Below are 13,259 nucleotides of genomic sequence, written 5' to 3' on the forward strand. Positions count from 1 at the left end.
AACAAATGGCCCAAAAAATGAAAGTTAAAAGTTATTGTACTCCTATATGATTTCATACGTACTAATAATTAATTAATAACGCGTGTGCAAAAATTAAGTGCACCGCATGGTTCGAACCCAAGACCAAACAAGCTAGCCTAGCGTGCTATACCAGGTGGACATCAGACAAGTTGTGACATATACCTCCTCAGATGTTATCTATACTAGACCTTCTCAAAGCGCCGTTGACCAGCCCCCGCCGCTTATATCCCCTCAGTCCTGCGGCTCACATTCACCTCTCTCTCAACGCCGGTCGCCGCCTAGATGTGTCACCTGACTTGCCACTGTCCTCCACTCTCGTCTCAGATTTGACCCCAAAGTCAAGCTGCAGGCAGCAACAGCAGGTTCCCGTGTCGCCATGAGCTGGATGGGGAAGCGGGGGTTGGGTGGGGAGAGCCCGCACGGGCGGAGAAGACGAACGAGGGCTGGCGGCCCCGGAGCTACCTCCACTACCTCGCCGCCGCGTCCAGTCCGACCCTGCCTCCTGCAAGCACGGCGACTTCCTCGACACCGTCTGGGCAGGCCACGAGCTAACCACGCCCAATCTCTTCAGGTCAGTACAGTACAGTAGGAAATTTGGGATTTTTTTAAACTGAAATTGAGGAATTTTTGACACAATTGAGTGTCGAGACTGAGTTGTTTGGTTAATTAGTTAATCAGCACGTACACCAGAGACAATTTGTTGCAACATTGACATGATTATGTGATGTAGAGATAATGAGATATGCTCATGTTTTACTGCTACTCGAACCCTGATATGTACCGTGGTTTTCGTGGGATAATATAATTGAGTCTGTTTAATCCGTTGAGGAGGTCTTGTGGTTATCTATTTTTTTCATGTTTCTCTCGTAGTGGTTGGTGCCCACCTCGCAGCCGTGGACTCCTGTTACCGAATTATTTGGCGATCTGGCGCTGATTTCTTGGCGCGGTCAGCAAAAAATTCTCCCACGCCGGCACACCACGCACCAAATCAGGTCGAACTAACCGCCATAGTCTCCTGGTCCTCTTTGAAAACAAACACATCCTCGTTATCCAAACCAATCTAGCTCGAGGGGTGCCCGACGTCCCTCTGCTTCCACTCCGACGGGTGGTCAGGGGTTCCTCTGCTTCCTCTGTGATGGCCGATCAATCGGCACGCGGTGATCACAGTGGGGCGCCACGGTATCATTCTCTTCTCCCTCCTCATTCCCCTCTCTCCTGGTCTCTGTCACACCCCCTTAAGTACTTTTCTTCCTTCCTGACTTGCGTGATAGTGCTGATTGTCCATTATTTCTACATTGCAATTTTCTTTTTGCATGATGCAGCAGTATTGGTTTGTTGGCGGTTCATAATTTTAGGTTGGCAAGTTTTCTTGTTGTACGAGTTGATCTTGTTTTCTTTCTTTTCTTTCTATACTATGTTAACCATTAACTGATTTTGTAAGAAACAGAGAGAATATTTGTAGAACCTTAAATCTAGGATTTATCTTGTATTCTCACAAAAGGTTATGTTTTATGTGTTTACTATAGTAGCAACTTTAAGGTGGTTTCACCCGTTTTTGGTACAACTCGCCTGGTGCTGCAGTACATAATTTATTTTTCAGTTAATTAAACTATGAATCTATCATATGACTCCACTTTCTTTCTGATTCACATCACAATTAGATAGTACGCTGCATGAAAAAGTAACTCGTCTCCAACTAGTATGTGCTTCTGATGGCCATTAATAACCTGAACAGTTCCCTCAGTTTCTGGTTCAGAAAGTTGAAATAGGTACTAATAAACTTGCACATTAGTTAGCTTATTTGGATAGAGCTCCTAATGACCATCTTGTTAGTTATGGCCAATGTAGGCCAAATATATAATTGTTTGATTGATGTTCTCATTGTTACTATATAATTTTTTGTAGCAATGTAGATGTCGATCGTAGTTGGATGTACAAAGAGAGACGAGGGAAGTTGATCAGTGATGCTTGGCAACATGGAGTAGATAATTTTCTAGATCATGCATTCTCATTGCCCGATGCTGCCGTAGATGGGGAATCCCATTGTCCTTGCAGCAACTGCTTTTGCCGTCATAAGCGCACAAGAGATGTCATGACTAGACACTTGTGTAGCAATGGATTCATGTTAGGATATGAGAGATGGACTAGCCATGGGGAGTCTGATGTACCTGAAAATGTAGAGCATGATAACGTGGGGGGTGGAGATAGAATGAATGACATGCTAGTTGATGCAATTGTTGCCGAAGGAGTTTCTAAAGGTGATGAGCCAACAAAAGCTGCCAAAAAATTCTATGAAATGTTGATGGAAGCCGATAAACCATTGCATGAGAAGACCACACAATCACGTCTATCCATTGTAGGAAGGCTAATGACTATTAAGACACAACACAACTTGTCAGAAGCTTGTTACGATGAGATGATGACTCTTATACATGACATTGTTGGGGATGATGCTGCAAAAGATCTCCCAGCAAACTTCCATAGGTCCAAGAAGCTTGTGCATAGTCTAGCAATGCCTTACGTCAAAATTCATGCATGCCCCAATAATTGTATGATTTACTATAAAGAGAATGAAAATAAAGAAAAATGCACTATCTGCAAAGAACCAAGATATGAGGAAACAACCGCAGGAAATAAATCTACGAAGATACCAAGAAAAGTTCTGTGCTATCTCCCAATTACTCCTAGGCTACAACGGTTGTACATGTCACAAAGCACTGCCAAGCACATGGACTATCACGCAAGGCCTCGTGACAGTGATGAAGTAATGGTTCACCCTTCTCATGGTGAAGCTTGGAAGGAATTTAATAAGGAATTTAAAAAATTTGCTGAGGACGGAAGGAATATAAGGCTATGTCTAGCGACTGACGGCTTCACACCTTTTGGTATTAAAGCAGCCTCCTACTCGTGTTGGCCAGTATTTGTTGTACCTTATAATCTTCCACCAGAAATGTGCATGAAGCAGAGTAACCTGATCCTTGCACTAGTTATTCCCGGTCCAGATCATCCAGGAAAGAACCTAAACATTTTTATGCAGCCTCTAGTTGACGAACTTGATGATTTGTGGAGAAATGGTGTAGAAACTTATGATAGTTATCGAAAGCAAAATTTCACCTTAAAGGCAGCTTTGCTTTGGACTATTCATGACATTCCAGCTTATGGATTAGTAGCATGCTGGAGCACCCATGGAAAGCTTGCTTGCCCTATATGTGGATCTGACATAAAGGCATTCTCATTGAAGAATGGCAGAAAGCCGTGCTGGTTTGACTGCCACAGGAGATTCCTTCCCACTAACCATGCATGTCGTAGGAGTGTGAAATGTTTTCGCAAGAAAAAAACAGTTCTAAATCCTCCACCAAAGCCCTTGTCCGGAGAAGAGGTGTATGAACAACTCAAAAGTCTTGTTCATGATAAAACTGGCAAGAGTAAATTTGAGGGGTTCGGGAAGGAGCACAATTGGATCGCTATAAGTGGTTTGTGGCAACTAGAGTATTTTCAGAAATTGATGCTTCGCCATAACATTGATGTAATGCACAATGAGAAAAATGTTTCTGAGGCTATTCTGAACACATGCCTTGATATTCCTAAGAAAACTAAGGATAACAACAAAGCACGCCTTGATGTTGCTTTATATTGTGATCGACCAAAGCTACACCTGAAAAAGAATTCAAAGGGTGTGTGGAAGAAACCTAGAGCGAAATATTGTGTCAGCAAGGACGATAAAATGACCATCCTTAAGTGGTTTAAAGAAGTGAAGTTTTCTGATGGGGTTGCTGCTAATTTGAGTAAAACTGTTAACTTGCAACAAAAAAATTTATTGGGCTGAAAAGCCATGACTACCACATCATCATGGAGCGCCTCCTGCCAGTTGCCCTACGAGGCTTCATCCCAGAACCTGAATGGAAGGTCATAGCAGAGCTAAGTTTTTTTATCGGCAATTGTGTGCCAAAGTAATTGCTCCTAAACGGATGCGTGAACTTGAGGAGGAGGTTCCTGTTCTATTATGCAAGCTTGAGAAAATGTTCCCACCAGGCTTCTTCAATGTAATGCAACACCTGATAGTGCATCTCCCATATGAGGCAAGGGTTGGCGGGCCTGTGGCATATCGTTGGATGTATGTTTTTGAGAGGTATGCTAGACTATATACCTTTAATCTGTACATCGTGTTTTCATCTATTTATGTCTTGTATCACTGAAACTTATAATAATTTGTTATAGGGCAATGCACTATCTTCGTTTAAAAGTGCGAAACAAGGCAAGAGTGGAGGGTTCAATTGTTGAAGCTTGTATTGTACAGGAGATCACTAATTGTGTTTCTCTGTACTTCAGTGATCACATTCGCACTATATGGAAGACGAATCCTCGATATAATAACGGAGGAACACGCGTGCAGAATGATGGGTGTACCTTAGATGTATTTCAGCATGAAGGAAACCTACATGGAAGGGCAATTGCCCGAGAACTATTGCGTGAAGAGTTGAATGCAGCAAGGTTGTACATTTTGATCAACTGCTCTGCTGTTGACAGATTTCGAGAGTAAGTGATGAATAATTTGCAATTTTAGTATTGTAGTGTGCAAGATGTTCAGATGTTTATAGTCATACGTGTATTTGCAGAGAATTTGAGGATGAAAAATATGCGATGCATCCCAATTTGACATTGGAGGGCCTTGATCAAATGATGGCATCAGAATTTGTGGAATGGTTCGAGATTGCTGTAAGAAAATTTTAATTAGCCTTATATATGCTCTCCATTCAACTACTACTATGTTTAATAATCCAAGTATTTTTCCACTTCATTGTAGTGCAAACGAGATCATAATTCTGATGAGGACTTGTGGAATTTAGCTAATGGATGCAGCTCTAGAGCCTATTCCTATAGCTCCTATGACGTGAATGGCTTTCGCTTTAGATCAGAGGCATTTGAGAAAAAACGTAGAAGGTTGAAAACAGTGAACACAAGAGTTTGTTTGTCTTCCTTCATCTCAGAGACTCAACATCTTGAGTACTATGGTGTCATTGAGGAAATAATCAAATTATCCTTCACAGCTGGTAGAAAAATTGAGATGGTACTCTTCAAATGTCGTTGGTTTGATCCTACCAAAGGTGTGAAGCCAAATGCAAAATTAGGTTTGGTGGAGATCCAGTGGTCTTCAAGGCTTCGTAATTTTGAACCATTTGCCATGGCTCACCAAGCTACACAAGCTTATTACTTGAAGTATGCATCCTCAAGCAGAGATCTTCGTGATTGGAGGGTTGTGTACACGATTCAGCCAAGCAGCAGCTTGAGTAACCTTGATGACTGCACAAATGACCCATCTACTACAGATGAATATTTCCAAGAAGTTAGTCAGCTGGGTAGTTTTTCTGTAGATGTTGGCAAATTTGTTGATGAGTCTGCTGAGCCAAGAAAGGAGTCAGATGATGTGATGCTTGATCCCTCTGAAATTGAAAGAATAGAAAATCAAGACTTTAATGATGAGGAAGAAGAATCTTCAGAAGATGATTTGGAAGAGAGTACCGATGAGGAAGAAGATTTACCACAAGAGGAAGGAGAAGAAGAGACATATGAGACCGAAGATGAGGATGATGCAATAGAGCATGACTCGGAATATGACGATGATGATTACTAAACATTTATAGCTTTTGCACTTGTCATTTTGTTTCTTGGTACCAATAAATATTATATAGTGACACAACTAGTGAATAATATAGTATGTTTACTATTGGTAGTAATACATATTGTATAGTGATTTAGTGACACTACTATTGAACAAATATACCATGGTTGATAGTATTTCCAGTTTAGCTGTTACATAACGTTTCATGTCCTTTTTTTCTTCTACTTGCATGCCTTTTGTTATCATTTACTCGTTATTTTTATGTAACTAATAAGCATGCATTTGCCACTATGTAAATAGGATGGGCCCCTTGAATCATAGGCGTTTCTCAGTGCCTAGGCTGGACAGGTCTTCTTCTAGTGTCTCCATAGGAAAGAATGGATCAACTCAGTCAACTGCACAGGCTAAAAAAGCTAGAACACCAAGAACTAGGACTTCAGCTGGTCTCAGACTAGAGGAAATTGACCGACCGCTTATAGTTCCCAAAGGCGTGTAAGTATTAAATATTCCAACTGCTTTACTTTTTGGAGCAATATTCATGTGCTAACAATCTTTGATCAAATAATAACAGGTTATGGGAAAGGCACCCATACACCGCTCGTGATCCATCAACGGTGCAAGGTGCCTTAGTGCGGCAGATGTATCCACCGCCAATTGGTCCAAAAAATGACCAGAAACCAGTATTGTGTTGGGAGGACTACAAGTGGTCTCCTGGCCCAGAAGTAAGATCAGCAGCTTCCAAAATTGTGGAAGAATTTTGGGTAAGTATATGCATGCGCGCGCGCACACACACAGACTATATATATGCATTGTTTCTATAAATGATTTGAGAATTTTTAATCAGTTCTATGGTTACTAGTACGTACTTAGAATTCTGAAACAGAGGTGACCATATTATATTTAGAAATAAGAATTCTAAAACTGGTGGATGGGTGGTAGTTACAATTCTTTGTTTTGGTCACAAACATGAAAAAACTACTTGGTTTATCTATGAAGTGTTGGAAGCTTTGATTTTTTTGTGCGTATTCTCACTTCCACAAATGCACAAGTAACTAACAAAAATATTTTGGGATGGTTTTTGGCAGTGGCGTTTCAAGTGTGACCCATTGGAGCAAGAGAAGGCAGATGGTGTTTTGGAGGAGAACTTTACTAGGAAAGTGAAGCAGATGCTACATGAAGAAAAGGCGGCAGCCATCAAAAGATTAATGAAGAAGGGACAATTGCCTGCACAACTAACAGAAGTGGATGAGAATGGTAACCATTGGCCAACTAAGGAAGCTTTAATTTTTGCAAAGAAAGTTGACTTTGGTACCGATGTTGGTTGGCGTCTACTATGTGAGCATTGGAGTGGTGCTGAATTTAGAGGGTTATCCTTAAGAAACAAGAGGAACAGACTTGCTAATGGGGATACAGTCTTCCATTGCAGCGGTGCGAGAAATGCTGTTGCCACACGTCAATTCCTGGTACACTATCTTCGTCAAGCATCTTTTTGCTTATGTTTAATAGGATAGGAAAGTTTCATTTACATTGGATGATGTTTCACACTCTTGAAATGCAGACACTCAAAACAGGGAAAGACCCTGGAATTTCCGGTGCTTGGCTTCACACGCACAATTTGCATCGAGGGACCGACGAAGAGAAGATTTGCAGTCAAAGAACTGCCGATCGTTGGGTTAGCGAAATCTTGTGACTTAGCTCATTTTAATCATCATGACAACTATTTGCACAAAACTTTAGTTTACATTATTTTTTTATTTGAAAAGGAGGATTTTGATAAGGCAATGAAACATGCCCATGGAGAAAATTGGGAAGAGGAGCACCCAGATTTAGATGGACAAATCGTCTATGAAGCAGAAGGTAGAATGCCACATGGCAGGCTGGGAATTGCTAATGAGTTATTTAGCAAAGCAGAGAAGGCGAAGTTTAAGTCTAAAAGGGTGATGGCCTCACAACCGGTGCGGTCTGCTAGGGAGGACCGTCTAGAAAGAGAGAACAAACATTTGAAGCGGGAGAACAAGCGTCTTCGAGGCATTGAGATTGTTGTGCAGGTAATCTTTCCTTCTCTTATAAATTGGAGTCTGAGTGGATAGGGTTGTGCTGACATGCTGATGTTTATAGTCATTGGCTGAGAAAGGGGGAGTGGACTTTGATGGCATAATGCAATCAGCTGCGGCTGACTTGGTAAGTTTAACCCATCTCGATGGTAGGCTTGCAGCAATGGAACTATTAAGTGATATGTCTTCTGTGTATGATACGCAGTCTACATCAGATTCGGAAGGCGGAATTCATAGGGAACGAGGTGATGTGCATCAAAGCGAACCTGAAAAGGTTAGTTCATTGTCGTCATGCCTGCAAGTCTGCGGATGACCTCTCCCTTGTTCCACCGATTTTGTTTTCTCTTTGCACATTAGCACATTTAGATGATATCAAGAAAGAATTTGTGTGTGCAAGTTAGTTGCAGGATTATGGGTCATGGATGGTAGTAGCAGAGACAACAGATCCCTTATTGTTTTAATTGCAGATTTGTGAAAATAAATGCATGGTTAACTATATGGGCACATTCCTCTAAAGGATTATATCACCTAAGAGAAATGATTGCTAATGCATATAAATACTTGATGGTTGATAGAACAAGTTTATCTGCACATATATGAAAAAAAATGTTGTGAAGACCACCCTTGATAGCCTACAATTGCCATGGTTGTTTCTCTGTACATATTCCTTGTTTGCTTGTTTCTCTGTACATATGCCTTGTTTGCATGCATATCTTAATTTGCTCTCATTTCTTATGCACAAAACTAGATAAACTGAAGCATGTTAATTCGAAAATCATCAATAGGCAAACATATGACAGTATGAACAATAGTTTATTTATAATTCATGTAGAATATATTCAGGTCGCAGGGAAAGAATTGGTACACAGGAAAGACTTTAGCTAACCATCCTGAATATTTTTCTTAGGAATATTCTTCCTTTTTAGCTAAGCATGGTTGGACCATGTTTGCTGAACCCTCTGTACAGACGCATTTCAATTAGAATACTCTTCCTTGGGACACATGCAGCTAGTATATGCTTTTGATTGTTGTTTGAAACAAGATCACATGCACATCTGTACAAATGTACTTTACAAACTTGAGCTAAACTGACGCTTGCTATATCTCTTAAAGATCAACCATACACGCTCATGATCATTCCAAATTGCTAGTTTCAGGATTGCAATTAGCTCTATGCTAGGTACTATATGTGAAGTATAAGAACAAAAATCCTGTAATAAATATTTATGTGCAGTATAATCTACAACATTGTTGGTGTAAATTTTATGTGAGCTTTTGCCATTAAATTATTTGAATGGAAATTTATATTAACCTCTTTTTGAATATGTCATTCTTAATTAGTTATATGCTCGAACTAGCCAATAGTGTTCTGTTAGTTTACTTGTTCGGCTATGTCATGAGATTGCAAAATGTAAACGCTGCTGATAGTTGGGTTGCCGATAGATATCCACTGTACTTGGACAGTGCCCTCCTGCTGATTCATGTTTCCTGTGAAAATCTCATGTGAAGGATCAAAAGGAAAATCGGCAATCATATTGTTAGATAGTCATACTATTAAATAGCAGCTAGCATCTTACCTGTCAATTAGAAAAAATATGTTTGGTCCCTGTAGGTCACTTGAATTTTAGCTAAATTATAGTGACAACTAGTTTTATCATTACTTAGGGAATGGGAAGCAGGACTGGAGGCAGTACCAGTCATGGAGATGATGATGAGGATGACTACTATGGCAGCGAGGGAGATGATGACTATGGCAAGGATGGTCTATATGGTGATGAGCCATACTATGGTGGTGAGGGATATAATGACTATGAAGATGAGGAATATAATGAGTATGGCAATGATAATGATGATTGGCCATAAAAGTCTAGTGATCTTCAAGTCATGCCAAAATCAAGTTATGTTAGATGTTTGAAATACTTTATCTTATGGACCAATTTGTCATAGTGGACAATTTATCTTCGCAGAATATGACCTATCTCAGTTATTATTTTGTTCTGAATTCAGACATTTGATACTTATGGTTAATGCCATTCGGATGCAACTCAATACCTTGTGCCTGTGTGTATGAGATGTATTTGAAATGCCAATATTCTGAAATATTGCTATTGTACGTGTAAACACCCCTCGGTGAAAGCAATATATGAGGGGTGAGTAATGCCCCAAGGTGGCACAAATGTCTCGGTTACACAGTATGCCATTGGGGACTTTAGACCGTTGGTGAATTCATAAAGTGACGGTGTTTGCTCACCCCTCGACTAACAGGTCTCCTGAAGGGTTGTATGCACCGTCGGCCATCTAACTAGCCGACGGTTTGGTTCTCCGCATGGGTATAACTAAGTCCTATAGGTCGAATGTACCGTCGACTATTATGAAAACCAAGGAGAATCAATAACTGTCGGACAATAAATGCCCGAAAAGGAACCGTCGGATATAAATGTCGTCGGGCTAAGGTGAGCCAGCAGGTCACAGTAACATGCTCGACAGCTCACCGTCGGCTTACTACCGTAGGTGACAAAATTACCCGACCGTACCGTCAGCCATTACTCTAATGGCCGACGAAGCAAGGCCGGTGGGAGATGGCCGACAGTGTACCGTCGGTTTTAGTAATAGTTGACGGTGATAAAAAATATCCGACGGTGATTGGACCCTTGGTTATAATGAAATATCTAGTAGTGTCTATTCCTGCAAGCAATCGAAGAACGAGCAAGAATATGATAAATCAATCTGAATATTGCGAATATATATGAAGTATTGATAATGGTGGGGATCCGTAAGCGGTTTTGGTCTGGTCGTTGGACACAAACGAAGTACACGAAGTTGCAATTGCTAACTTTTAACTAAACAAATCCCAAGCAAAAGGCTACTAGATGGATCTACTTATATAGGAGCAAGGGGTGGCGGCCAAGGAGGTGGGAGGATGTCCCAAGCCAGCCTAAAACTAACCCTAGGTCGTACAAGGCTCATGGACCCAAGTGGAGGTGGTGCAACACCTTTGGACTTGTTGTTTGACTCGGATTCTGCTGCAGCGTCAGATTGTTTCGTCGATATCTCAATGCTCCGGATGAATTTGAAGGTGATTCCAATTGGGCTGGAAAGAGCACGAAATATACTTTCCAACAAAAAAATAATCACCCAATTCGGAGTCCGTATAAAAAAGTTGTTGACGTTTTGTGTCAGGTATGTCTGTGCAGTCCGAATCTGAATCCAGAACCTGAGAGACTTGGACTCTATCTTCTCTTTGCCCAAAAGTGACGTGAGACGACTTTTTGAACAGAACCTAAACTTCTCCTTTTCCCTTATCTTCATATGTGGATTGTACAAATGTCCCATACACCTGCAATTAGACAAAACACAAAAGTGTGTGAAGTATTTTTGTTCTGGATAACATAAATAGATTATTGAATAGTTTGCACTAGAAATCACGTGACAAATATGAATGTATGCAATATTTTTGGTCGTATCCAAGGTAGTCATGTCCTCATCATCCTCCCCTTCTTGAAAACAAAGCCGTCCTCGGCGTTGCTTAATCTGAAATGTGACTAACAAAAGAGACAAGGTGTACATGTTGTATATGTATATGTCATCCATTTTTACTTCCCTTGATTTTTGCACAGATGACACATGTATACATGAGTAACTTTCATAGTTCATAAAATCTAAAGCCAGAAAATTATCACAAGAAGTATAAGGCATGAAAATATTGCAACTCAGTTTGCACATATAAGTGAAGCTCTTATTCATTTCAAAAGATTGACAATGTTCATCATTAAACCATCCCAACATTGGTGAATAGACCTCACTTGCATCAAATTTACATGCTACAACATGCTTAAATAAGCAAACATGCAATAAGTCATTGGACATAGAATCATCACCAAGATTAGAGGTCATATCAAAATGATTAAACATTGGTTCTTTTGCATCAATAGTTAATTCAATAGGTGCACTCAAAATTGTTGGTATTTCAGTTATTTGATCACATGAAGCATTCATGGCAGTAACAAGATTCTCTAAAATAGGTGGTGTGCTCAAATGAACAGGTAACTCAACACATGATGCATTCAAGTTAACTAGGCATGCATCATTCTCATGTGAAGTTATACCATCAATACCTTTATTGTTACATTGTCGCAAAGACGTAGCTGATGTAGGTATGCACGTTGACAATGTACCATACTCTTGAGATGATGTTGCGCTCACAATCCACGGTGGGGCTGCTCTAGTAGGTGCAACGATGGAGGAACCAACCAGCGGTGGTGAGCATGAACTAGAATAGTAGTTGTTGTAGTCACCCAATGCATCCTCCCGTATCTGTCTCTCAAAGGTACAAGCGCGAACATACATACCAGTAATGCAACGAGGAATATACTGAAAACTTGCACGGATATCATGGTTCAAACCACCAAAAAATCTATTCATTGTATCATCCTCAGATTCTTCCATGTCACAATGATGCGTATAAGATTTGAACTCTTGGTAGTAAGCATGAACAGTGTTACTGCCTTGTTTTAATTGTTCCAATTTGCGAAGCAATTCACGACGATAGTAAGGAGGAAAAAATTGTTGTCTCATTATAGCTTTCAAAACTTTCCAAGTTTTGGGTTGTTTATCAATGTTTTTATTACAATGTTCACTCCACCAAACAGAAGAAAAACCAGTAAATGCTCTAGTGGTAGCTCGTACTCTCTCAAGTTCAGAAAAATCATGGTGAGTAAAAACTTGTTCTACTTCAAGCTCCCAAGCTAGATAAATAGTAGGATTAAATCTACCCGCAAATGACGGTAAAGACATAACCTGACCATGTGCATGTGTGTGTTGTCCCAACTCTCGTGATGGTGAAGATGTCTCCGTCGCCCAAGAACTTCTATCTCTGGAACCTGTCATGATTAGTAGAAATAAGAAACAAAATTCGAGAATAATCTTACCATGCGGCAGGTGGTGACAGGCAACCAGCGGTGTCAAATAACTCCGAAGATTGTGCAAAGCGATTGCCAGGGGAACATACATATACACAGTGTAGAAATATGTGGAGCTGGGTTGGCTATATTTGGTAACAAAAGATTAGCAATAATCAATTCAGAGATGCAATGTTGAATAAACGCTCAACGACCGTACTATGCTGGTCCTAGGCTAGACCGGACTAGAGACGCGAGCCTAGAACACTAATGAGGTCACGCCGTAGCACAACTAGCTTCAATAAAGGATATGAAGTAGCTCTAGACAGCAAAATATAAGTGAAGATCACAATAGTCGTAAAGATAATGATGTGAAACAACAGCCAAGCAGGATATATCAAAAACTTTCTCTCCAACTTTCCTATGGAAAAGTTTGTGCCAATTTTTTGTTAATTTTTTTCAAGAATGGTATTGACTCAAGATTTCAAATGCAAAAGGAATCACTCAATTCCGAGTTGATATGAGGAGTCAAAAAATTCTAAAACTGGCCTGAAAAACTAGAATAAGCTATGTTCGTGAACTTGGGAGGGCAAAAAACCTATTTAGAAGCTGATTTTCAGGTGCCAAATATTGAACTAGCTTTTGCAACTATTTATATGCGGCTCG

At 40.3% G+C, this 13,259-nt stretch overlaps 2 protein-coding genes across 3 annotated transcripts; both read left to right on the top strand.

The window, feature by feature from the left end:
* The first annotated feature begins 454 nt into the window (after positions 1-454).
* On the top strand, positions 455-3,847 carry LOC147979563 (uncharacterized). Of its 2 annotated transcripts, none has more exons than XR_015599716.1 (2): positions 455-592; positions 1,927-2,056. XR_015599716.1 is itself a non-coding variant. In XM_087516760.1 (2 exons), the coding sequence occupies exons 1-2, from the start codon at positions 1,157-1,159 to the stop codon at positions 3,845-3,847; spliced, it is 1,965 nt and encodes a 654-aa protein (XP_087372886.1). The 2 variants fall into 2 exon arrangements, 1 of the variants encoding a protein (XP_087372886.1); XM_087516760.1 differs by lacking the exon at positions 455-592 and adding an exon at positions 1,157-1,200 and having other exon boundaries at positions 1,927-3,847.
* Positions 3,848-5,942: 2,095 nt separating this feature from the next.
* Positions 5,943-9,649, top strand: LOC125548345 (uncharacterized). The gene is made up of 8 exons (XM_087516761.1): positions 5,943-6,133; positions 6,213-6,402; positions 6,727-7,104; positions 7,200-7,313; positions 7,405-7,689; positions 7,760-7,822; positions 7,901-7,969; positions 9,361-9,649. Exons 1-8 carry the CDS (start codon positions 5,943-5,945, stop codon positions 9,556-9,558), a joined length of 1,488 nt encoding a protein of 495 aa, XP_087372887.1. The 3' UTR covers positions 9,559-9,649.
* The last annotated feature ends 3,610 nt before the right edge of the window (positions 9,650-13,259 follow it).

This window comes from Triticum urartu, chromosome 3A (assembly GCF_056163025.1).
Source record: "Triticum urartu cultivar PI428250 chromosome 3A, HENAU_Tu73, whole genome shotgun sequence".
Lineage (NCBI taxonomy): Eukaryota > Viridiplantae > Streptophyta > Magnoliopsida > Poales > Poaceae > Triticum > Triticum urartu.